Below are 27,684 nucleotides of genomic sequence, written 5' to 3' on the forward strand. Positions count from 1 at the left end.
CCATACATATTTCCCTCCCAACTGACATTAGCTAAAGCCTGCTGTGCAACAGGTTACGAAAGGGACTCGCACCTTCCTCGAGTTCTCAACTGTAACTTACCTCAGCTGTGGTACTATTCTGTTAACATGGACGTTATTTGTAAAATTATCACCATTTTTAGCTGCCATGCAGTGTGATAAGAAAGCAATAAGAAACGAGCGGGCGACACCATCAAAGGTTCAATTTTATCCCCTACTGGTTCATCGATGTTCTCAACGGTGTTGCTACAGCAGCTGGCCATAAATTCGTATTTGCACTTTTTGAAATGATATTTGGAATGTAAAACATTTGGATTCAGGTGAAAGAAAACTATAGAGTAAAAACTCACGTATATTTATTAAAAATACAACAGATCACAAAACGATTTTTTGGGATGCACGTGTCGGGGAGGGGGGATAGAAACGTATGGCACAGTGTTCGGATTGTCCAGCCGGAATCCGTAGTCGGGCAGCGGTCGCGAGGCACAGCGGCGCGCTCAGGCGATGATGCCGCTCTTGGCCCTGATGTGCGCCACAGCGTTGGCCACCTTGCCAGCGGCCACCGCAGGGGTGTCCAGAGGCACACCCTCGGGGGTCAGCAGCGTGCCGTCGTGGTGCACGCTGTAGGCGCCGGGCACCACGCCGTACGAGTAGACGCTGGGCACCACACCGTACAGCCCGTGGATGCCTACGGCTTCGGCGGCGTTGCGCACGTTGGCCTCCACGTGGGCGGCTGCGTGGGCCACCTTGGCGGCGGCCACCTCGGGAGTGTCAGCGGGGACCTGGAAACGAGCAACAAACCACTCAGCACCCTTGAGTTTCAGCACAGGTAACACCATCCGAAGTGCTAGCTACTATAATCCTTAAAAATTCCCCATTCTCGTCTTCTTCTCATATTGTCTGTGCATATGCTATGAAACATAAACATAGAGATGGAAGCGAACTAATAATGATGCTGCCTCACAGCTCACAAGAGTCTACTTTACTGTATATCACGAGATCCTGGAAAGCCAGCAGGAAAATACACTACTGGCCATTAAAATTGCTACACCACGAAGATGACGCGCTACAGACGCGAAATTTAACTGGCAGGAAGAAGATGCTCTGATATGCAAATGACTAGCTTTTCAGAGCATTCACACAAAGTTGTCGCCGGTGGTGACACCTACAACGTGCTGACATGAGGAAAGTTTCCACCCGATTTCTCATACACAAGCAGCAGTTGACCGGCGTTGCCTGGTGAAACGTTGTTGTGATGCCTCGTGTAAGGAGGAGAAATGCGTACCATCACGTTTCCGACTTTGATAAAGGTCGTATTGTAGCCTATCGCGATTGCGGTTTATCGTATAGCGACACTGCTGCTGTCGTTGGTCGAGGTCCAATGACTGTTAGCAGAATATGAAGTCTGTGGGTTTAGGAGGGTAACACGGAACGCCGTGCTGTATCCCAATGCCCGCGTATCACTAGCAGTCGAAATGACAGGTATCTTATCTGCATGGTTGTAACGGATCGTGCAGCCACGTATCTACATCTACATCTACACCTATACTCCGCGAGCCACCTTACGGTGTGTGGCGGAGGGTACTTATTGTACCACTATCTGATCCCCCCTTCCCTGTTCCATTCGCGAATTGTGCGTGGGAAGAACGACTGCTTGTAAGTCTCCGTATTTGCTCTAATTTCTCGGATCTTTTCGTTGTGATCATTACGCGAGATATATGTGGGCGGTAGTAATATGTTGCCCATCTCTTCCCGGAATGTGCTCTCTCGTAATTTCGATAATAAACCTCTCCGTATTGCGTAACGCCTTTCTTGAAGTGTCCGCCACTGGAGCTTGTTCAGCATCTCCGTAACGCTCTCGCGCTGACTAAATGTCCCCATGACGAATCGCGCTGCTTTTCGCTGGATCATGTCTATCTCTTCTATTAATCCAACCTGGTAAGGGTCCCATACTGATGAGCAATACTCAAGAATCGGACGAACAAGCGTTTTGTAAGCTACTTCTTTCGTCGATGAGTCACATTTTCTTAGAATTCTTCCTATGAATCTCAACCTGGCGTCTGCTTTTCCCACTATTTGTTTTATGTGATCATTCCACTTCAGATCGCTCCGGATAGTAACTCCTAAGTATTTTACGGTCGTTACCGCTTCCAATGATTTACCACCTATGGCATAATCGTACTGGAATGGATTTCTGCCCCTATGTATGCGCATTATATTACATTTATCTACGTTTAGGGAAAGCTGCCAGCTGTCGCACCATGCATTAATCCTCTGCAGGTCCTCCTGGAGTACGTACGAGTCTTCTGATGTTGCTACTTTCTTGTAGACAACCGTGTCATCTGCAAATAGCCTCACGGAGCTACCGATGTTGTCAACTAAGTCATTTATGTATATTGTAAACAATAAAGGTCCTATCACGCTTCCCTGCGGTACTCCCGAAATTACCTCTACATCTGCAGATTTTGAACCGTTAAGAATGACATGTTGTGTTCTTTCTTCTAGGAAATCCTGAATCCAATCACAAACCTGGTCCGATTTTCCGTAAGCTCGTATTTTTTTCACTAAGCGTAAGTGCGGAACCGTATCAAATGCCTTCCTGAAGTCCAGGAATACGGCATCAATCTGCTCGCCAGTGTCTACGGCACTGTGAATTTCTTGGGCAAATAGGGCGAGCTGAGTTTCACATGATCTCTGTTTGCGGAATCCATGTTGGTTATGATGAAGGAGATTTGTATTATCTAAGAACGTCATAATACGAGAACACAAAACATGTTCCATTATTCTACAACAGATTGACGTAAGCGAAATAGGCCTATAATTATTCGCTTCTGATTTATGACCCTTCTTGAAAATGGGAACGACCTGCGCTTTCTTCCAGTCGCTAGGTACTTTACGTTCTTCCAGCGATCTACGATAAATTGCTAATAGAAAGGGGGCAAGTTCTTTAGCATAATCACTGTAGAATCTTAAGGGTATCTCGTCTGGTCCGGATGCTTTTCCGCTACTAAGTGATAGCAGTTGTTTTTCAATTCCGATATCGTTTATTTCAATATTTTCCATTTTGGCGTCCGTGCGACGGCTGAAGTCAGGGACCGTGTTACGATTTTCCGCAGTGAAACAGTTTCGGAACACTGAATTCAGTATTTCTGCCTTTCTTCGGTCGTCCTCTGTTTCGGTGCCATCGTGGTCAACGAGTGACTGAATAGGGGATTTAGATCCGCTTACCGATTTTACATATGACCAAAACTTTTTAGGGTTCTTGTTTAGATTGTTTGCCAATGTTTTATGTTCGAATTCGTTGAATGCTTCTCTCATTGCTCTCTTTACGCTCTTTTTCGCTTCGTTCAGCTTTTCCTTATCAGCTATGATTCGACTACTCTTAAACCTATGATGAAGCTTTCTTTGTTTCCGTAGTACCTTTCGTACATGATTGTTATACCACGGTGGATCTTTCCCCTCGCTTTGGACCTTAGTCGGTACGAACTTATCTAAGGCGTACTGGACGATGTTTCTGAATTTTTTCCATTTTTGTTCCACATCCTCTTCCTCAGAAATGAACGTTTGATGGTGGTCACTCAGATATTCTGCGATTTGTGCCCTATCACTCTTGTTAAGCAAATATATTTTCCTTCCTTTCTTGGCATTTCTTATTACACTTGTAGTCATTGATGCAACCACTGACTTATGATCACTGATACCCTCTTCTACATTCACGGAGTCGAAAAGTTCCGGTCTATTTGTTGCTATGAGGTCTAAAACGTTAGCTTCACGAGTTGGTTCTCTAACTATCTGCTCGAAGTAATTCTCGGACAAGGCAGTCAGGATAATGTCACAAGAGTCTCTGTCCCTGGCTCCAGTTCTGATTGTGTGACTATCCCATTCTATACCTGGAAGATTGAAGTCTCCCCGTATTACAATAGTATGATCACGAAACTTCTTCACGACGTTCTGCAGGTTCTCTCTGAGGCGCTCAACTACTACGGTTGCTGATGCAGGTGGTCTATAGAAGCATCCGACTATCATATCTGACCCACCTTTGATGCTTAACTTAACCCAGATTATTTCACATTCGCATTCGCTAATAACTTCACTGGATATTATTGAATTCTTTACTGCTATAAATACTCCTCCACCATTGGCGTTTATCCTATCCTTGCGGTATATATTCCATTCTGTGTCTAGGATTTCGTTACTGTTCACTTCCGGTTTTAACCAACTTTCCGTTCCTAATACTATATGCGCACTATTTCCTTCAATAAGAGATACTAATTCAGGAACCTTGCCCTGGATACTCCTGCAGTTTACCAATATTACGTTAACTTTTCCTGTTTTTGGTCTCTGAGGACGGACGTTCTTTATCAACGATGATAATGTCCTCTCTGGTAAGCCGTCAGGTATTTTATCGTTTCGCCCAAGGGAGGGTCCCTCTAACCTAAAAAACCCCCGTGTGCACGCCACACGTACTCTGCTACCCTAGTAGCTGCTTCCGGTGTGTAGTGCACGCCTGACCTGTCTAGGGGGGCCCTACAGTTCTCCACCCGATAACCGAGGTCGAGCCTAACAGACAAAGCCTCCACCTGCCCCCGAAGAGTGGCCAATTCTCCTTGTGTCCGCTCACAACAACCACAGTCCCTACACATGACTATGTTTACCCTACTCTATACGGTGACAAATTCCCAAGATAATCTTCTGATGAGCTACTCTGATAATCAAGAAACACTCACTGAAATACGAGACGCGAAAACTACGGTAGGTTTTCCCAGAAAAACTATTTAAAAGCTATGCGCAGCAAATAAGTACAAAAACGCTTTATACAAACAGTACTCGCTGCTGCTGGTGCTCTCGCTCTGGCTGTCACAAGACAACTGCTGATTCAAGTGACTAGTGGCTAACGGCCGCGAAACAAACAAAAGACGGTTTTAGGGCGCTTTCTGTTCTAAACGATCAAGAAAACACTAAGAAATCTAACACGAAAACTACGTAAAGTTTTATCAAGAACTGTTAGTTACTATGCAGAGCAGATAAACACAAATAGAATCCCTTCCTTAGTGGAAGGTCGTAAACCAAATGCAAAATAAACGCTTTATACAAACAGTACTCGCTGCTGCTGGTGCTCTCGCTCTGGCTGTCACAAGACAACTCGATCTCTGAGTCAACAGATGGGGACGTTTGCAGGACAACAATGATCTGCACGAACAGTTCGACGACGTTTCCAGCAGCATGGACTATCAGCTCGGACACCATGGCTGCAGTTACCCTCGACGCTGCATCACTGAGAGGAGTACCTGCGATGGTGTACTGAACGACGAACCTGGATCCACGAGTGGCAAAACGTCATTTTTTCGGATGAATCCTGGTTCTTTTTACAGCATCATGGTGGTCACATCCTTGTTTGGACATCGCGGTGAACGCACATTGGAAGCATGTATTGGTCATCGCCATACTGGCGTATCACCAGGCGTGATGGTGTGGGGTGCCACTGGTTACACGTCTCGGTCACCTCTTGTTCGCATTGACGGCACGTTGAACAGTGGGTATTACATTTCAGATGTGTTACGACCTGTGGCTCTATTCTTCATTCGATCCCTGCGAAACCCTACATTTCAGCAGGATAATTCACGACTGTATGTTGCAGGTCCTGTACAGACCTTTCTGAATACAGAAAATGTTCGACTGCTGCCCTGGCCAGCACATTCTCCATGTATCTCACCAACTAAATACGTCTGGTCAATGGTGGCCGAGCAACTGGCTCGTCACATTACACCAGTCACTACTCTTGATGAACTGTGGTATAGTGCTGAAGCTGCACAGGCTGCTGTACCTGTACACGCCATCCAAGTTCTGTTTGACTCATTGCCCAGGCGTATCAAGGCCGTTATTACGGCCAGAGGTGGTTGTTCTGGGTACTGATCTATGCACCCAAATTGCGTGAAAATGTAATCACATGTCAGTTCTAGTATAATATATTTGTCCAATGAACACCCGTTTATCATCTGCATTTTTTCTTGGTGTAGCAATTTTAATGGTCAGTAGTGCATATTGCAGGGAATACTTCCGAAAGTACTACGAATTAGAGCTTCGTCCGCTAGTCTTACCACTTTTGACCATACACATTGTATGCCAATCCCTTCATGCCAGGCATAAAAAGAGAGCCCCGGTGCCTGGGCCCAACCGAGTCCTGGACACTGCAGCGAGACACTTACGGATCCGACGACGGCGGGCACGACGGCGGCGGGCACGGGCACGGGCCCGACGGCGGGCAGCCCGGCGGCGGCGCGGGCGTGCGCCACGGCGTCGGCGGCCTTGCGGGCGGCCACCTCAGGGGTGTCCAGGGGGACGCCGTCGGCGCCGATCACGATGTTGGCGGGCCCGTAGGCGGCGTAGCCGTAGGAGGGCGCCACCGCCACCACGCCGGCCGAGCGCGCCGCGGCCTCGTGGTAGGCGGCGAAGTGCGCCACCTTGGCGGCGGCCACCTCGGGGGTGTCGGCAGGCAGCGACAGGTAGCCCGGCTTGGCCAGGCAGGCGGCGACCAGCACGCTGACGACGATCTGCGCAACAGTTGTAGATAAAACATAAGGAAAGAAAACTGTAAAAAGATGAAAAACGAAAATTGTAAGATGTACGACCTGTTTTAAACATCAGGTAACAGCTCTATAACTTGGCAAAAAAAAAAAAAAAAAAAAAAAAACAGCGGAAACTTCTCGTCACACTTTCTGCCACACACCAGTGTTACAGCAAGGAAGGGCAGCATTCAACATTCCGCCGAAATTACTGTCACTGAACGACAGGGAGTGTGAAATGGAGAGTCGCCAGAAGAAGCCAATCTGACACTCGCCTGAAATCACAACGGCTCACCCAATTAGTGATGCCCGAGAGTGTGCAGTGGTTTGAAATTTTGTGCCAGATTTAAAATCTTGCCCAGACTGGAACACGAACCCAGAACCTTTTGTGGGCAATGACCTTGCTAAATTAACTACTCAGACACGACTCACTGCCTTACCTACATCAGTAGCTCTCTCCTGCTTCCATAATTTCATAAGTGATTTTCTCCATGTATTACTAAACTAGTACTCATTCGGGAGAACGATGGTTCAATCCCATGTCCAGCCATCCTGATTTAGGTTTCCGTGATTTCCCTAAAGCGCTCAAGGCAAATGCTAGGATAGTTCCTTAGAAAGGGCACGGCCGACTTCCTTTCCTAATCCGATGAGACCGATGACCTCGCTGTCTGGTCTCCTCCCCCAAAACAACCCAACCAACCATAGTTCTCGTGGATAATGTAAAGTTGTGAAGGTGGGTCATGAGTCGTACCTGAATACCTCAGTCGGTAAGAGCAGTGACTTCAAAAAGTAAAGTACTGAGTTCAAGCCCTGGTCTACTACACACTTCAAATTAGCCAAAATGTTTGAGAATCTTGATTCTCCAACGCCTCAAAAACTGTGATATTTTTTTCAGTGCAAAAGAGGAGACACTTGATTTACCAAAGTCAACATTGCTTTCAGAGAATTATGACATTAAGAGAAAAATGTTAGCGAACCAAGCGGCAGAAAATTTTATCCTTCACGTAAGCAATATTAACAACATCACAGTTTTGTTTATGGCGACATTGTGTGAGTTTATGCAGTAACTGCATTATTACAATACAATGTCCTACCGACATGCAGGCATTACGATACTAAAATTCCTGTCCTTCTTGTCGTTCTGGTCTTCAGTCCAGAGACTGGTTTGATGCAGCTCTCCATGCTACTTTATCCTGTGCGAGATTCTTCATCTCCCAGTACCTACTGCAACCTATATCCTTCTCAATCTGTTTAGTATATTCATCTCTTGGTCTCCCTCTACGATTTTTACCCTCTGCGCTGCCCTCCAATACTAAATTGGTGATCCCTTCATGCTCCAGAATATGTCCTGCCAACCGATACCTCCTTCTAGTCAAGTTGTGGCACAAATTTCCCTTCTCCCCAATTAGTTATGTGATCTACCCATCTAGTCTTCAGCATCCTTCTGTAGCACCACACTTGGAAAGCTTCTATTCTCTTTTTGCCTAAACTATTTATCGTCCACCTTTTACTTCCGTACATGGCTACACTCCATACAAATACCTTCAAAAAAAAACTCGAACTTAACAATTCTCTCTTCTTCAGAAACGCTTTCCTTGCCATTGCCCATCTAGATTTAATATCCTCTCTACTTCGACCATCATCAGTTATTTTGCTCCCCAAATAGCAAACCTCATTAACTACTTTAAGCGTCTCATTTCCTAATCTAATACCCTCAACATCACCCAATTTAATTCGACTACATTCCATTATCCCCGATTTGCTTTTGTTCATGTTCATCTTATATCCTCCTTTCAAGACACTGTCCATTCCGTTCAGCTGCCCTTCCAGATCCTTTGCTGTCTATGACAGAATTACAATGTCATCGGCGAACCTCAAAGTTTTAATTTCTTCTCCACGGATTTTAAGTCCTAGGGTCAGTATTGCCTCATGTGTTCCAACGTTCTATGGAATCCACACTGATCTTCCCCGAGGTCGGCTTCTACCAGTTTTTCCATTCGTCTGTAATCCTTAGTTCCGCTGTAATAAGGGGTTTTGATGGTAGCTCAGTGACGTATGGATGTCTGGACCGGTACTGGGGGATTGCTCAGGTAGCGGGAGTGGTTTAGGCGACCGCGGGAAATTTGGGTTTGAGTCCTGATCCAGCACAAATTTTTCATTGGTCACAAGTATCTGACACTATTATGTACTCACAATACGTGAAATCGTTTCATAATGTTAAAGTCGTTGTCTCCAAAGTTGCTAAACCCTCTGTTGCTTCGAAAAAAATGGGTGGAACCAGTCAAACATATAAAATACGTAAGTCTTACCACATTACGAGGAAACCAATGGAAAAATTACCAATGTGTTACTTGACGGGATGACCTATAGAGTTTGCTCAACAGTAGGTTTCTGTATCACGCTGTTTACATAGCAGGAAAAAGTTTTTCTCAGGTGAACGTGATGGAGACAGGATTTACGTGTTTTTTATGTGATTCATGGTCAATTTATGACCGAAAATTCTCAACGAACTTAAGAAAGAAAGTTTCAAAAAAATGGTTCAAATGACTCTGAGCACTATGGGACTTAACAGCTATGGTCATCAGTCCCCTAGAACCTAGAACTACTTAAACCTAACTAACCTAAGGGCATCACACAACACCCAGCCATCACGAGGCAGAGAAAATCCCTGACCCCGCCGGGAATCGAACCCGGGAACCCGGGCGTGGGAAGCGAGAACGCTACCGCACGACCACGAGATGCGGGCAAAGAAAGTTTCAAACTGAGAACTCGACCGCCTAGGCTTAAACATTTCCACTTCTAGTGGAGGACAACCCTTGCACTGTATTGAACCTCCGTGCAAAATTCCTTGTAAGTTTAATAGTAAACACAGGAATCGAATACACGAAAAGGAGGCAAATAATTGTACTACAACTTTATTTGCTCCATGTCTCGCACGTAAAGTTGAACCCTAATGTATTGTACGCCGATCTTGGTGTAATACCAAGTTTTCGAGAAGTGAATGTCAGTAAAAGGATAACGCCTTTCAGTACAATGGAGCGCGTGATTTCTATGTCATAATAAAGGAAATGATTCGCTAGGAAGGAAGTCTTGTATCATTCTTAACAGCTACTGTCCTCATGTCACACAGACAGTATTCTGCATGATGGCCTCGTAATGTAGTACAAGACTAGAAAAAAAGGAAGGTGCTACAAATTAAATCCCAAACCAGTTCCCATTCCTGTCCCATGCACCCACAAAATTTTGCTTCGATAGCCCAGATAACCTGATCTGCAATACATGTATGTTGCGAAACTAATGGAAGTTGCTTATCGCCGACTCGTAAGGTGAATACTGGAAGTTCAAATATTCGAAGTCGCACCCCCCCCCCCCCCCCCCCCCCGCCCTTGTGTCTTCAGTTATAAAATGAATGTGTCTGTTATGGCTTCACATTTAGCTGCAGTTTCTTCATTAAAATGTAACTGAAGAATGTAAACTTAAAACGAATCCCAATATATTTTCAGGAGGTACTGCCCACAGCTCTTATATATTTGAAAAATGTCTTATTACCGCCTCGAGCTGATGGTAACATACTTTACTTCAGTCGTCTGACCATCATCACTTCCATAAAAGTAAAAATCATGGTGCTGCGAGTAACTTTATGAACCTGATGACAGTCAGACGATGAAACTTGTGCAAATAAAGCATTTTACCAGCAGTGATATGTCATTTTTCAGATTTTAAAATGAATCATTGACAGCTCACCCTTGCTTTCTTTCCAGCCAATGGTTTTTGTCGTAACTTACGTATAATCCCAGGTAAATTGATTCTGCATAAAGTCGGAAAACAAATCGCGTTCTTGTCAACCAAATAAATACGTTTCTGGTTAATGGAGCCATTTCGTGCACGTATTATCTTATTAAAGAATCACTAAAGCTTGTATACGTCAACTGTTTTTAAAAATACGTTCGCAGTGTGTCGTTAATCCGGTTTCAGAGTTACCGGGGCTTCAGAAAATAGTGAAGTGTTTATTATTGCATGTGCAGCGAACTGGTGGCAGAGAACGGATCGTAGATAACGTCGTGCTGACAGGCTGTCGTTAAACCAAGGTCGAGGCAACAACAGCGCCGCCACAAACTTGTCCGACAAGAATCGAACATTAATGACTGCGCCTAGCCCCACAAGAGTTATGTCCCAATAAATCTGAACAGAATGGCTCCTGATTTTCTTGGTGCTCTCACGCGTATCTTCGCTCTACACCCGTCCACTTTCGACACCATATACATTTTGTGAACTGAAGAGAAAGGAATCTTCTTGCTTAACGCTGACAAGGGTGCGTAACTGATACCCTCTACTTCAACCTGATTTCCTTGGATTTTTCGTAATACATCGTTGTTCCATGATCTTCGTTCATTTTCCGGCAGATTTACAAATACCGAGCCGCCCCCGAGCGTGGGAAATTATGCTCATCTCGGTTAATTTAAAGTTTAGCACCACTTGTTTTCTCTGGTTTTGATGAGTGTAGTGCTGTTATTATTCGCTGCCCTTCTGGGGAAGACATACGCTTTGCATGGCTGAAACAAAAAAAAAGCTTGTAAGACAACAATTTAAACGCCTCACGGACAGAAATATGGATACTAAAAGAATGAAACTCTTCAGATTTTTGCAATTATCGTTGAAATAATGCCGAGGAAATGCTAACGTAAATAGTACCTGTCATTACTACTAATCGAATGAGATCGTATTCACATGTAAAAGGATCCTAAAGTTCTCACGCCTGCTACGCATATCGCTAAAGCATCTTAAAATCTTTTATCAGTTATACGGGTAATTCGTATGTTTTTTATGAATTAATATATGCTGGTTGTCAGACTTTTCCCGTTAAATTCGTACCTTAACTACTTGCGGTACCAAATTGTTCTTTCTTATGCTACACAAAAATGATGTGACCAAACAGAGAGGTTATTGTCAAACAATGTAACATTGTGTAGGTATAAACCCCGCCATTTTTGGCCTGTTTGTATGACTGCTGAAGAGAGTATGGTATCTTTGATCTAACTTCACCCGAGGTAGACAAAAATAAGCATTTGGTCTAGATAATTTTACGTTGTTTAATTTCGTATTTCATCACAAGAAAATCGATTTAATTTCAAGTATCTCCGAATCTGACAAATATATTTATTTATTTATTTTTTATCAGAACTACACTGTACCCATACGGCCATTGTACCTGCGCAGTAAGAGCCTTTACGTAAGTGCTGTCATACATTTTTCAAATACTCTAGCTCGGCGCTGAAACTACAACGGTCATAGCTTTTCCAAACTGTCACTACATTGGCCAAATATGATTTAGTGGAACTCACGGGATACTTCCATCTGGACTGGGGAACTAAGAACACATAGTTTGTACAGGGGTGAATAGACGCGCAGTTTCGTTTGTGTTTTTTTTCTATTAGAGAACGATCTACAGCGCAAGCACATGTCGATCCGATGCAGGAAATACTGAAACTGGGGCTGTGATAATTTATCTCCATTCGGAATCGGTTGCAAAATCATATGCTACCACCAGACATAGTATTTCGTCTGTGGATGCAAAATTCACTCTTATATATTGTATTACATATATTATTAACAATTGAAGACCCAACAGCCGAAAAAGAGGCTCATAGTGTAGGAATGTGAAAGAAACTCAACTTTTAATTTATAAATTTTTTTTCACTTTCCCAGAAAATATGATGTTTCATTTCGTACATCAGTATGTTCTGATACACAAATAAATGTTAGAGGCATGTATTAAGGAATAGTCCTCTTCGAAAATTTTGAAAAGATCGACTTTTTTTGCTTAAAATGTTCGCCAGGAACTCTGTTATCGACTTACAAGGCGGTTTGTAAGAAAGTGTCTCCGAGAAGCATTCATAGCGGTAAAAACCGTTGACATGTAGTTTCAATGACGACCTAGCAGGCGTTAAGAAAATTATGAACGTGCTCGAATGCCAGACTGGACGAACCTGTTGAAATTTCTCCACAAAAGCGGACCAAAAGCGTGCCGGCTGCGGTGGTCTATCGGTTCTAGGCGCTCAGTCCGGAACCGCGCGACTGCTACGGTCGCAGGTTCGAATCCTGCCTCGGGCACGGATGTGTGTGGTGTCCTTAGGTTAGTTAGGTTTAAGTAGTTCTAAGTTCTAGGGGACTGATGACCACAGATGTTAAGTCCCATAGTGCTCAGAGCCGTTTGAACCAAAAGCGTTTCGAGTGAGCAGAGCAATGGATGTCTGAAGCTGCCAAACAGGCCCGCATGACCACCGTGTCCATAATGATATTATGTTACATGTATGCTATCTGGAAGCTGCCAGTTGTTTGTTGTGGTTTCGTTTTACAACAAACACAAATAACACGCACTTGTTAGCCTTAATATGGCACTAAGATTATTACGCTGCTATAAGTTTTTGTAACAAAATGAAACCGCAACGAACAACCAGCTCCATCTAGCAAGCAAATACGTAACATAATATCATTGTTCCACCTGAAGATGAGAGTGTAAACGCCCGAAACGCATCGTGAGATGAAATAAAAAGAATGGCTGACACTGATAATAGTTTTATTTGAATTTTTATTTTCATAAGTAGTCGCAGTTCTTTACAACAGTCCAACATGGACGACGTAAAGATAATGATATTTGTTTATACGCGTCTCCATTGTGTTGGAACTTAATATTTGTGAATTATCCTACCTATGCTGGTAGAAAATATACTGAAAAGGGCTAGTATCAAGTCATTTGGTTACAGGTCCGACAACAGAGCTTCGGGAAATTCCGCCAAAGACCAGTGTTTCGACTGCAGGGAGTTCTTCTACCTGGTGCAGTGGATACGTGGAAAGTCCGATGTGGGCATGAAAATGGTTTCTTAAAGAAAAAACTGTAGGGAATGAAACTATATCATCGGAGTTAGCATTAAGTTTAATTTTACTAGAAAAAAATTCACGAAAGTTACCTGCTTCTATTGCGTTCAAGGGGGTCACCCTCTTAAGGGAAGGTTTATTATCTTTTGGTGCAAAAAATAGATTTTTTTAAATTGCATTTTTGGATCCATAAAGTGTTTAGAATACACCCCTGAAATGGTTTTTCCGAATACGGAACCAAAATGTTTGTTATTCGCAGTTGAAGAAAAAAAAATCCACCTGCCTGAAACCGGCATTTTTCACATACCAGATTTTTTCTTTCGGAGGACGAGTTATTGTACCGGTGCTTGGGAGGAAACACACTAAATTTAAATGAAAGTTTGAACGCGTGTGTTTGGAAGTTAGCCAGCAAGCATTTGCATTCTGGTGCGAAGACTGTGGAGATTGCGACTTTCCTGGCAGTGAACAGCTTCAACGAAGGGCATTCAGGAATTCTTAAGACCATGACAACGACGGACGTCACCCTGGGACTCTGTTCGACGGAGTTCGCCAAGCATTCGGACAACGACCGGATTCAAGCGGCTGAAAACCGCTTGCCACCGGTCGTACGAGCGGCTCTGGAGCTGCGCAGGATGGCCCAGATCGAGCAGAAGGCCCTCTATGAGGGAGAGGAAGGACTAGTTTATGGACCCGGAATAGCAGATTGTACGTAGGTTGCATAATATTGCATTTATATGTAGTCAAAACTTCAAACAGGTTTTTCTCGAAATGACTTTTTTTTATCGCGCGGTATTGTAACTTCAGATCTACTGAACCAATTGGCATGATTCTTTGTTTCCGACGAAGCTACCTAAATTGTCTAGGAGTTGTACATTTTTATTCCTATCCATCAACTATAAATATTTTTATATGGGCGACGAAGTCGAAAAATCTATGAAGAAACCCTATTTTTTCAAATGGCCGCCATTTTGTTTCCTATGGTCCAAATAACTTAAACGAGGTACAACTCCTAAGGAATCTTATATACTTCGCTAACGTCAACTCAATTTTGATTTCAGACGTGCCGGCCAACCTGTGACATACCACGCGTGGAGGTCTACATCGAAATTTTGTTTCCTTCCGACGGTACTTCCGCCTTTGCTCTTCGACATTTCCGGTAGTAGAAATTCCAGTTTGTAGAGGAAATATCAATAAACATTTTGGCCAAATTTGGCATTGATATCTATAACATGTCCCGAGAAAAAAATCTCAAAGAACATGCTTTTTTCGGGCCAAAGATAGCAAATCTCCAATTAAGAGTCATCTCCCTCCTTGTCTCTCCTGTTGCTATTTTCTAGTTATATTGTCAAGTAAGGACTAGTGGACCCACCATCCAGTATCGGCGTCACGTAAATACTTATTATGTGGGGACAGAGCACGTCTGGTCTGTCAGTGGAAAACAAGAAGCTGTAAATATACGTTACAATTATCAAACTGGACCGGGCTGAATAGTGCCTAAGTGGCCACCGGGAGGAAAAATAAAACGTGATTGGGAACAGAAGGACCTGCAGGAGGCAGCAGACAAACGACCGCGCCTGTCGGGTCCCTCAAGGCCTGTGGCCACGCCTCGCAGTCCTGCGTACTGCAGCGGAGGCGGAGGTTGGGCCGCGCTGCCTCCGGCAAGGTCAGGGCCTGGTGGGCGGTCGCGACAGCCTGCCCACCTGCCCACCTGCCCAACTGCCACGGCGCACCCAACGCACTGCCCAACCCTGAAATCCCACTCTTAATGGCGGCGACTTGTTTAAGCACCTGTCTTTACTCGTCAATCCCTCTGGAGAATAAACGTGCTTTTGCACTGAGAAGAGCTAAATTCCAGAAGGAGATTTTCACTCTGCTGATATGAAACTTCCTGGCAGATTTAAACTGTGGGCCGGACCGAGACTCGAACTCGGGACCTTTGCCTTTGGCGGGCAAGTGCTCTACCAGACGGTAGGGTTCGAGTCTCGGTCCGGCACACAAACAAAGGTCCCGAGTTCGAGTCTCGGTCCAGGACACAGTTTAAATCTGCCAGGAAGTTTCATATCAGCGCACACTCCGCTGCAGAGTGAAAATCTCATTCTGGAAACATCCCCCAGGCTGTGGCTAAGCCACGTCTCCGCAATACCCTTTCTTTCAGGAGTGCTAGTTGTGCAAGGTTCGCAGGAGAGCTTCTGTAAAGTTTGGAAGGTACGAGACGAGATACTGGCAGAAGTAAAGCTGTGAGGACGGGTCGTGAGTCGTGCTTGGGTAGCTCAGTGGTAGAGCACTTGCCCGCGAAAGGCAAAGGTCCCAATTCGAGTCTCGGTCCGGCACACAGTTTTAATCTACCAGGAAGTTTCACATAAAAAAAAAAAAATGGTTCAAATGGCTCTGAGCACTATGGGACTTAAGATCTGTGGTCATCAGTCCCCTAGAACTTAGAACTACTTAAACCTAACTAACCTATGGACATCACACACATCCATGCCCGAGGCAGGATTCGAACCTGCGACCGTAGCGGTCACGCGGTTACACACTGAAGAGCCTAGAACCGCACGGCCACACCGGCCGGCTGTTTCACATCAGCGCACACTCCGCTGCAGAGTGAAAATCTCATTCTGGAAACATCCCCTAGGCGGTGGCTAAGCCATGTCTCCGCAATACCCTTTCTTTCAGGAGTGCTAGTTCTGCAAGTTTCGCAGGAGAGATTCTGTAAAGTCTGGAAGGTAGGAGACGAGATACTGGCAGAAGTAAAGCTGTGAGGACGGGTCGTGAGTCGTGCTTGGTTAGGCCAGTGGTAGAGCACTTGCCCCGCGAAAGGCAAAGGTCCCGAGTTAGAGTCTCGGTCCGGCACACAGTTTTAATCTGCCAGGAAGTTTCAAGAGCTAAATTAATTACAAATCTTTTCTAAAATCTATAACAGCGATTTTTTTTCGACAACATCCTATTTGAAGATTTTCTCGGTCTTCTCTTCGAGCAGTATGTGGGTGGAATTTCGAGCCTAAATTACAGCATAGAGCAAACCAATATCGCCGCTACTACTGTATTCCTCTTCTATAACCACTCTCTACCTGTAATTGGCGGACTCTGATACGTCTTCAGTCATTACTGAGATTGTCAGTCACCCTGTGCTGAAAAAAGTAATGCCGATCTCTTGGATGAATTGTCGCCACTGTAACGTAAAACACTCGGACAGCTTATACAATCGACGCAATGTATTTTAACTATTTGGGTTCTGATTTTAACCGAGTTCCAATAGGTGGATGTGTAGGACAACCTTCGTGTCCTCAAACAATTTTTTTTCTTATTTATAAGATATACTTAGAAACTGGAGATATAATATTTGGTTTGTGTTCAGTGCTTTGTGAGACAGTTATTTATGTACTGTGCGATGCGGCTACTGCTGCCGCCTTCACAAAGCTTGTTAGAAGCGCAAGAAAAAATGGTGGTGAGGTCGACTTTATCGGCACAGCATCGGTTTAATTTTCTTGTCTGCCAAACACCTTGCCTATTTTTGGTAAGCTGTATCGTCGCGTAAACGACGTAAGCGGACCGTTTCGTGATTACACTCCGTCTTCTTTTGTTCTAGCTACTGACGCTCTCTCGGCCTAGTCTCCAGTTGTCTTTATCTGGTACAGTCTACTTCTTCAAATAAACATAGCAATGTATCATAAGCAGGTACATAGACACATGTGACGTAGATGACATTACGCTCAGGTGATCAATTTTCCCTTCGTAAAGGACTATGTTCGTGTTTCCGGAGCGAGTCACAACTGCCCTCCTTACTGGTTGTCTGGAAACTGCATAGGAAATATACTGTGTTACTCGAATACTCATAAATTTGCTGTCTTGAAAGGATAACGTATACATCTCTACGCCTGTGGACACTCTGCAAAGCTTCAGTCACTGTTACCCTGTAAGACAGAAACACAGTCGTCTTGATAAATGTACTGATATCATAGGAGTCTGAATCTGTTCATGAGCAACTGGTTCATTCGTATGTGTGCATATCTTTAAGAGAAAGCCAAAATATCGGAACCTAACAAATATGACATACTATTAGTACTGAATTACGAAGAGAGAAGATTTTAAAAATGCATAGTAGCAGGTGCCCTATCGCAGCCATAAGAATGGCAGAAATGGATTGTAGTGTTCGAAAGTGGTGTGTAAACTAGACTGCAAAGATTGTAATTTCGTCATATTAATTGTAAGAACTTACATAGATTTAAACACCTGTGATTGTAAATGCAATGCTATATACTCCCTGTTTTCCAGGAGGTCTCCGTGAACCTAAGCACTGCCGACTATTACTTTTAATACACCATTAGGCAAAAATTAAATGTTTTTTCATATTATATACGTTTGAGTTCGTAGAACTACATATTTAAAATAAAAATATAGCTAAGAAATTGTCATACATATTCTGGTTCCTGCTCGTAATATTTCTTTCATATATCTGCTTAAAAAGAGACAACAAGTAGTCTTCTTAAACATGACGTACTTCCTTTGCTACAGGAACGTATATCATAGTCGATTTTGGCAATCTGAAGATTTTATCTTTAGCGTGGGGGATGTACTGTGAAATGATTTTGAAGACATCACACAAGGGCAGCTGTTCCCGGTAGTTCCTGGAGCCCAGCACACGAAAGCTTTGGCTATTGTGCTTTGTGGGTGGGTACCTCCATTCGTTCCAGGCCGCAGGGAGCTCTCAGTTTATTGTATGATAATTTCCCATTGTTGCTTACCGAGGGCAGCCGCCAAGCCGGGAATTTTTTGCATGAAGAATCATGTGTGATGATTGCTACAAGCAGAGATATCTAAAAATATCATTTCATAGTGTCCTCTTGTGCAGGAATGTGTATACAGCTTCTGCGCTGTTCCAACTGTCTAAAACACATCCTTTGTCCATGCAACTAGCCTGGTCTCCCTCTCGTCTGCAAAATTATGATATCATAAGAATTAGGAGATAATCGTTTCGGTGAAAGATGTTCACGTCCGTTTGTCAATTGATATTTTGCATAACTTCCTTCAAGCAGTACTCAGATTTATTATATTATGTTTTGTTTTGTATTTCAGTTGCTTTTGGTGTTCTCTCCCGCTGAATGGAGTGGAAAGACACAAATGCTACTAGCAAACGGTATCTCTTCCACTAGGCACCATATAGTACTTCGTACAGTCCAAACGTGCGTGTAGTTTCACATCTTGTCGGTACTGAGATAATCAGTTTGTGAATCACACTTTGAGTATCGAGTGTCGATACTAAAGGATGACTGGTTTAGTGGTTCATTTGTACTTCAGTTGGTGCACACAAATGAGACAGATTTTACTTTATTATTTTGCAAAGCAGAAATATCAGCAGAGCCTCTACAATCTCTTGGAAAACCTCGTTCTTAACTTGCAGCAGGAGATAGTGTGGCTAAGAAAGATTACACTTAGAGCGTACCAATCCGTTCAGATATATCTCTGACCAAATAGCCACGAGGTGTCGTCGTCATAGTTCAGAATTTCCTTACACATAACTGACTATGATGTGCAACTATAGTTTTCGTAAAAAAACTGGTACATGTCTACAATTCTAAAGTCCGGTAATGCAGTTAAGTATTTTACTGTATTAAAATTTCCCTTTTCATATACTTATAACTTCACATAATTCGCGTTTATTATATTATACCAGGTGATTTCATGATGATGTTACAAAATATCGTTGATGATGGGGAAGAATAAATGCACCAATTTGAGGTAAGTAACCCTGGTCAGGAAACAACCGAGTCGAAAGTTATAAGCAGATATCGTTCTGATACTACTGACAGTGGACCTCTTCTACTGCAAGCTCTTAGCCTCCAACATTTTTGTAACAACTATTATGGACCACAACAAGAAAAAAATATCCAATGAACGCGAACTCTAAAGTGATTACCTTAAATGTATGAGCACTTGTTCGTCATTGCTGTTGTGAAGCACATCTCTTCTCATAGTTCTTATGGTACGAATACGTACGAGACAATTTTCCTTGTTTTGGTCCATATTACCTCCTCCCAAATTATGGAAAACAGATTGTAGTACACTCGGTCGTTCCCGGACCAGTATCGTTTACCTCAAATCGATGCATTTGCCTTTCCCCATCATTCCTGAAAGTATGTAGCATCACCACGGGGTCACCCTTTATGCCAGGCTTACCACGCTCTGCTTATAAAATAATGTGCTCTATATAAGTATGACCACTATGATCTAAATAAGTGCATTTAACATGTTATACTCCATAAGTTTTCTTTTCATTCGGTAGACTAAACGACAAATTGTTTATTCGTGATATGAATTTTAATCATTCTATACCTGATACGTATTACAGACACTTGGTACACAGCCGAAACTGCATAGTAGAGAATAATACAGAATGTAAGGATAGTTTAACCCTAACATTATGAGCCAGTGAGGCAAACTGATATCAACCAAGAATTATCATGGCTGTGTACCCCATTCCAATCATAATATTAGAGGGTGTGGGCTTTACTATTGCTGTTGCCTACCTCGGATTTTGTGCAAAATTAATGGTATCACAAATTATTGTTACATCTGTACATGGTAATGTATGTGGGAAATTGACGATTCTTTCGGACAAAATTTAGCAATGTATCCTCGGAGTCTTTCGCGAGGGCATACATGAATGAAACGTTCTCATTTTATTACAATTGACGCGGCTTGAAAACCGAGAACGTTTTATTCAAAATTTGGCAATGTACGTCTTTCGAATATTACTCTTATACTGCAACAACTTTGCTTTTAATACTTTTACCGTGTATGAAATTTATGTAATTATAATTTGTTTTGGTCAGTACAAGTACATCCGAAGAGTATGGAAAACGGATTTAGAGTTGCAATTAGTCCTGTAATGTAACGCTAAATGGAAATACTTTTATAGTAAATAGCGATATATTAAAAACGTGTGTGTGTTTGCCTGGTCGTCTTCCGTAGCAGCTGTTAAAATCAGTTGTTACGGTTTCTTAGTCTTAAAATTACAGCGGTTTAATTAAAGAGAATTTTTACGCCAAACGTGTTTCGCTTTTATTCATAAAGCATCTTTTATGAACAAAATGCTGTTTTTAATCTAAAACCATCAAAAATGTACAAACACATGTATTCAATTTGAAGAACGACCAGAGAAGATGCTTTATATGTAAAAGCGAAACGTGTGTGATGAAAAATTTTCTTTATTTAAATTGCAGTAATCTTAAGATGGAGAAACCAGAAACAACTGATGTTGAGAATGTATTTATTTATCACCAACTACTACACTCGGATGAAGATAAGGCTCTAATTTACAGAAATATTTCTTTATGTATTCATGGTTAGAGAACGACTGTGTAACGTATGCAACGTTAATGTTTTAATTTTTCAAAAAACGATAGTGTATGTTCGCAGTTATTGTATGCCACAACTGAAGTGAAACCTGGGGCATAACCACATCATCCTACTCTTACATATTAGAATAGATACTTACCAGAACGCTTTAAAGCGAAGTCACAGTCAAAGTCGCCGGCTGGAGTGGCCGAGCGGTTCTAGGCACTACAGTCTGGAACCGCGCGACCGCTACGGTCGCAGGTTCGAATCCTGCCTCGGACATGGATGTGTATGATGTTCTTAGGTTAGTTAGGTTTCAGTAGTTCTAAGTTCTAGGGGACTGATGACCTTAGACGTTATGTCCCATAGTGGCTCTGAGCACTATGGGACTCAACTGCTGTGGTCATCAGTCCTCTAGAACTTAGAACTACTTAAACCTAACTAACCTAAGGACATCACACACATCCATGCCCGAGGCAGGATTCGAACCTGCGACCGTAGCAGTCGCACGGTTCCGGACTGCGCGCCTAGAACCGCGAGACCACCGCGGCCGGCTGTCCCATAGTGCTCAGAGCCATTTGCACCATAGTCAAAGTCCTACTCCCATCTGAGAAATACTTCGGATGCCTACATATCTCAATACGTGTCATAACTGTGCGTGAAAAAATTTGAAGGAAGGGCATGTCTTCTCAAGAATTTTTCAACAGAGCAAGAAGTGGCAGAATTGTACCGCAATCGTGACTCTCGCCTAGCGCCAAGCGCAGTTATCCGGTAGTTACATACGTCATCCTCTGACGACCGGAAAGAATTCTCGACAGAGTCGGCAGTTTTTCCTCTTGGCGCTCGGATGACGGATGACGCGCGTCACCACAGATGGACATTCCTGCCGGATCAGCGCCGCCTGGCCGGCAGGTGACGTATTAATGCACGCACAGTGGCTGTCGCCCTGGAGACACCGCACTCGTTTATCATTGGCGGCAGGCTTTGCCGCGCGGGGATAGAAGCACGATATACGACGCCCAGAAGCTGAGCCGGCGTTATTCAATAACCACTCTGCCTGCTTTGCATGGGAAAACAGTGATACCTGCCCCACTAACGTGATTAAAGGAACACTCTAACCAGTGGCTGAAAATAACGAGGACGCATTGGATTCGTTGTTTCCTCTCATATTTACACTGGCCACCTAACATAGTCAACTTCGTAATCGATTTCATGATTCCTTAAATATATTAAAGTACTTTCCCTATCTTGCAGACATGGTCAGTAAAGTGCTGAAACGTCTGATCTGGCAGACACTTGCAGATATATGCCAACTATTTCGCGAATGCCTACTTACAAAGTTTCAAGCAGCATTACTGAGTGAGGAATCTGGGAAACTACTACACTCCCAAAGTGCCGCTCCCACAAGGATCTCGGAAACAAGATCAGCCTAAATAACCACGCCTGGAGCCATTGAAGCAACGACTGTTCCTTGGCTCCAAATGCCAAACGTATGGGAAGAAACCATAATAATATTCTGGGGCAACTCAACACTTAGGCAAAAGGTATTCACTGCTCAAAAGAAAGTAGTTAGAATAATGTGTGGGGTTCATAGTCGCACATCTTATAGGCATCTGCGGCCGGTGTGGCCGTGCGGTTCTTGGCGCTTCGGTCTGGAACCGCGTGACCGCTACGGTCGCAGGTTCGAATCCGGCCTAGGGCATGGATGTGTGTGATGTCCTTAGGTTAGTTAGGTTTAAGCAGTTCTAAGTTCTAGGGGACTGATAACCACAGATGTTAAGTCCCATAGTGCTCAGAGCTATTTTTTTGTAGGCATCTGTTTAAAAGGTTAGGAATTCTTACAGCTGCTTCACAGTACATTTACATAGTAATGACATTTTTTCTCAACAACATGGACCATTTTACGAGTAAAATCAACAGCGACATTCATGATTACAATACCAGAAAAATAAAGACCTACGCTATCCTTTACTTAACCTATCTTTGGCACAGAATGGGGTAAAATATGCTGCTATAAAACTTTTTGATATGTTACCAGATGAAATAAAATGTCTGACAGACAGCAGTAACAGTTTCAAAAAGAAATTGAAATCATACCTCCTCGACAACTCCTTCTATACCATAGATGAATTCTTGAATATGAGTAAATAAATCTGGAGATATGATATATGCATTTTGTGCCATTTAAGGGAATGGGATAGATAACAGAAATATTTAGGTATAACAATATAATGTAAACAAAAAAAAGAAAAAAAAACTTATTTCATGGGCGCATTTCTTGTGCATTTGACACGTTCCACATCATAACGGTTTTTCCGTGTTGATCAATGGAACACGTAACTAACTAAACTAATATGCGGTACACTGCAAACTACCCTCTGCTAGGCGTTACACAATGGTTTGCACAGTATTGATATAGGCATCGACGTTTTTGCTTATCTTGTGTGAAAGTCTGTCGGGCAATGATAAAAGTTGTAAAAGACACCCACAGAAAGCCCCTAGCAGATCAGTCATGTCATTGCGACACTGCATCTACGTTTGTTGGTGAGCCGAAGAAAACAGTGCATGCTGGAAATTGTAGGAGGAGATAGAGCATGTGATCTAGGAAACAGACTGCGCAAGATACTGAATGTGGCAGGTATATAGGAATGGAAAACCAGTGCCATAAATGAAGAGTTGGAAAAAATAGAATTAAGCCAACTAATGTAAGTGAAAAAGGAAAAATATGTTGCTTCGGAAATAAGTATTATAGAGTGTAAGGTTGGTTTTCGAACGAATTTCGAAGTCGTTTGAATATAGTAAGAGCCATTGCGGAAGGTATTCACTGGAAGGCCTTTACGGCTGCCACATGTACTAATTCAGGAGCGTCGATGGAGAACTGCAATCCTTCTCCAACAAAGTAAGAGCTCTGCGCCGAAGGGCTGGGTTCTATAGTGTTCTTGATCTGCTCTCGAAGCAGCGTAAAAGTTAAGTTACGTCTGACTACAGTTATGAAGAGTGGCTAGCGAGTTAATGAAGAACTGAAGACTGTCAATATCTTTGGAAGACGTCCAGTGTCCAAATCGCCATCCGACCATCTTGAATTAGATTTCCTATGTCTACCCTAAATGTTTTTCTGTGAATGCCATGATGCTTAGTTAAATCATTTATGGTTGCTGCCATCTTTTACAGACTGAGTAAGTACTTCGTGGTGAAAGACCTTAACATGGCAAATCATTAAACTGTTTGCTAAGTTCCTATGTATTTTACTAATTCTAATCCACGACACCTCACGGCATTTGCTACGACATCGTTGGCTACGGTCACAAGTGCAGTTCCCTGCTCGCAGCTCCATTGTCACATTTCTGGTTTCTGGATGGCAACAGCACACATTAACACGAGGTTCGTTATTTTACAACATTTCTGATAATCGACTTGAGTACTGTGTGAATGTTTGCGTTGGATACGTGACAGATTACGCACGTTTCTAATATTACGTCAGCATTTAGTGTGTTCGTAGCTCTCCATGACTCCTGTCAAGCACTAATAGGCTGACAGTGTGTTAAAAAGGTACATGAATCTAATTAAATAAGGTGTCCCTAGCTGCTTCAACTCCAATATTCGCACAATTGTTATTGGCTCATTCACGTACCTCGTAAATTAATGAAAAATGATTGATCAACCCCTTTACCCTGAAGAGTGCAAAAACCGACAAATTCATATGACACTTTGGATAGGACATTTACTAGAGATTATTCAGCCGCGTAACCAGAAACGTATTCCATCTTTGCTCACATCCTTCATGAAGGGTTGACGTTGTGTCTCGAATATGTCTTCCCATCGTAAGTGAGTGCGATGATTAAGTGTAGAGTTTAATGTCTAGCCATGTTGCAAATAACATTGAGGGAGAGGGGAGAGAGGTTAAAACCCAATGGATGTACCGGTTGGACAACTCCAAAAAAATGGTTCAATTGGCTCTAAGCACTATGAGGCAACGGCCTTGCCGCAGTGGCTACACCGGTTCCCGTGGGATCACCGAAGTTAAGCGCTGTCCGGCGTGGTCGGTACTTGGATGGGTGACCATCCAGGCCGCCATGCGCTGTTGTCACTTTTCGGGGTGCACTCAGCCTTGTGATTCCAATTGAGGAGCTACCCTACCGAATAGTAGCGGCTTCGGTCAAGAATACCATCATAACGACCGGGAGAGCGGCGTGCTGACCTCACGCCCCTCCTATCGACATGCTCCTCTGAGGATGACACGGCGGTCGGATGGGCCCGGTCGGCCACTCGTGGCCTGAAGACGGAGTACGAAGCACTATGGGACTTAACATCAGAGTTCATCAGCTAAACCTAACTAACCTAAGGACATCACACACATCCACACCCGTGGCAGGATTCGAACCTGCGACCGTAACAGCAGCGCGGTTCCGGAGTAAAGCACCTAGAACGGCTCGCCCCAGCGGCCGGCTGGGAAACTCCAAATAGTATGAAGAGGGCTACCGAGCATGAAGTCCTCTTCCAACGGACGGATCACCACCATCAGAAGCCCTCATTCTACTGGACAATCTGGAGAGGTTTGATGTTTAATCTAACGTACTTTGGTAACTAATCCATCGCCTCCCCTCTTCTAGGTGGCTAAATGCGATGAAGAATACGTCTACCACCATGTCCTGAGTAAACAAAATGGTTCAAATGGCTCTGAGCACTATGGGACTTAACTTCTGAGGTCATCAGTCCCCTAGAACTTAGAACTACTTAAACCTAACTAACCTAAGGATATCACACACATCCATGCCCGAGGCAGGATTCTAATTGCGACCGTAGTGGTCATACGGCTCCAAACTATAGCGGCTAGAATCGCTCGGCCACTCAGGCCGGCGTAGTAAGCAAAGTCCATGTCGAGCGCTACCGAACAATCGAGTGCTAGTAATCTCTATTACAGAGTCCTAGATGATGTAGAAATGCGTCCATAATATTATTCTGGCTCATATTCAGACCATTGAATGTTACCCCATTTAAGATCTGTGTCGTAAAAATTACTGGACACCTTGTAAAACCAACAGTTGTAGCACATATCCTATCCCACGATGAAAAAAGTAAAGTCCTGGAGTTTGCACGACAAGAATTGAGTGAACGGACCCCGCAATAGCTCTGGAAATCAGTGCAGCCTGTGACAGTGTCTAAGGAAGATGTTGAGCGGTTGGCGTTAATGCGAGGCCGATGCGACAGCGATGGCTACTCACCAGGACCTTCATGGCTTCTGGAGTCTGAACTGTACCTGGAGAGGCGCCCGGCGGACGCTCTTATATACTGGTCGCGGCCGGTGCCGTCGTCCTTCGTCCCCCAGGCGAGTCTTCCTTGCCCTACCCTGCCCTGCCCTGGCATGGCGTGGCGTGGCCAGACCGCGGCGCGTCGCTGATGCAATCACGCCCAATTACCAGAGCTGGGAGTCCGCCAAGCCCCGCCTGCGGGGTCCCCGGCCCGGCTTCGACATTCTTCGATGAATGTGTCTTTTTAATAGTCCGCCGCTAGCGTCATGAATATCAATAACGTCTCCATCGGAGGACAACATCGCTGGCGAGGACCCTGTCCACAGAATTAAGTTGCACCATTAATTTAAACGGAAATTTTGCCCCACCGAAGGTAGCTTCTAGATGTATGATGAATGGTAGATATTTTGCCATGAGAAGTGTATGAGGAGGGACAACGCGTGTTTGACACTGAAGATCGAAAAGACATGGATGCTTTTTCTTTCGTTTCACCCTCTTTGGGGTACGCTGGGTCAATCATTTCTTTGTGCGTTATTCTTTTCTTAGGGCCCAGTGTTTCTTCATTCTTTCTAATCTTTTCCTCTCTTCTTCGGAGATGAAGGGTTCGGACTTTTGTGTAGTTTTGTCATGGAGCCCTATGATTTCAATTGTTCAAATGTGTGTGAAATCTTATGGGACTTAACTGCTAAGGTCATCAGTCCCTAAGCTTACACACTACTTAACCTAAATTATCCTAAGAACAAACACACACATCCATGCCCGAGGGAGGACTCGAACCTCTGCCGGGACCAGCCGGACAGTCCATGACTGCAGCGCCCCAGACCGCTCGGTTAATCCCGCACTGCCCTTATGTAATTAATTTAGCTGTTCGATCAACAAGTGAATTATCTGAAACCTTTAATTCTACTAGGTCTTTCTCAGTTTGTTTAAACCAGTTCGGTTTCGTTTTGCTGTTACGGAAAAAAGTCAAAGATTTGTTTAGTTAATTTGTTGGAATCCGTTCTAAGAACATGACCATAAAAATTTATCATCCCTTTTCGCATAGTATCTGAAAGTTTCTCAATTTTCAAAGTTTCATTTCTTATTTATATAAACTATTGTCTTGAAATTTTGGTGCCGGACGAAGTGGCCGTGCGGTTAAAGGCGCTGCAGTCTGGAACCGCAAGACCGCTACGGTCGCAGGTTCGAATCCTGCCTCGGGCATGGATGTTTGTGATGTCCTTAGGTTAGTTAGGTTTAACTAGTTCTAAGTTCTAGGGGACTAATGACCTCAGCAGTTGAGTCCCATAGTGCTCAAAGCCATTTTTGAAATTTTGGTCCTGCCATTTTTGAAATTTTGGGCCTGTCATTTTTCTTAAAATTTTTCTTTCCTTTAGCTCAAGTTTCTCCATTTGGCCTTTGAAACTGATGTTTAGTGTTTCTGCTGCATACAGTGCTTCTGGCTTAATCACTGTCCTGTAATGTCTAATGCACTGTACATACTTAATTTTCAGTACCATATACACTTTGCATGACACTCTTCACGTGTCTTCTCAGATATACAATGCCAATATGTCATCGTGCAGTTTAGAAAGGGATTTCGAAGGCCATATTTCACGAAACGTCGGATGCATGCAAGACGAGAAAAAGTAAGAGGCGTGTAG

General features: G+C 43.6%; 1 protein-coding gene across 1 annotated transcript; it reads right to left on the reverse strand.

Moving 5' to 3' along the window:
* Window positions 1-357: 357 nt before the first annotated feature.
* On the reverse strand, window positions 358-26,125 carry LOC126474200 (cuticle protein 18.7). The gene is made up of 3 exons (XM_050101663.1): window positions 26,015-26,125; window positions 6,225-6,569; window positions 358-800 (listed from the first exon to the last, which is right to left on the reverse strand). The coding sequence occupies exons 1-3, from the start codon at window positions 26,024-26,026 to the stop codon at window positions 516-518; spliced, it is 642 nt and encodes a 213-aa protein (XP_049957620.1). The 5' UTR covers window positions 26,027-26,125; the 3' UTR covers window positions 358-515.
* Between the last annotated feature and the right edge of the window lie 1,559 nt (window positions 26,126-27,684).

The sequence above is a fragment of the Schistocerca serialis genome, chromosome 4, assembly GCF_023864345.2.
Source record: "Schistocerca serialis cubense isolate TAMUIC-IGC-003099 chromosome 4, iqSchSeri2.2, whole genome shotgun sequence".
Classification (NCBI taxonomy): domain Eukaryota; kingdom Metazoa; phylum Arthropoda; class Insecta; order Orthoptera; family Acrididae; genus Schistocerca; species Schistocerca serialis.

What these genes read in the sequence shown, in the direction of transcription:
- LOC126474200 (XM_050101663.1), bottom strand. An exon ending in TGCCCGCCGTCGTCGGATCC is followed by an intron (nt 801 to 6,224) that starts GTAAGTGTCTCG and finishes GCTCGTTTCCAG; the next exon opens with GTCCCCGCTGACACTCCCGA.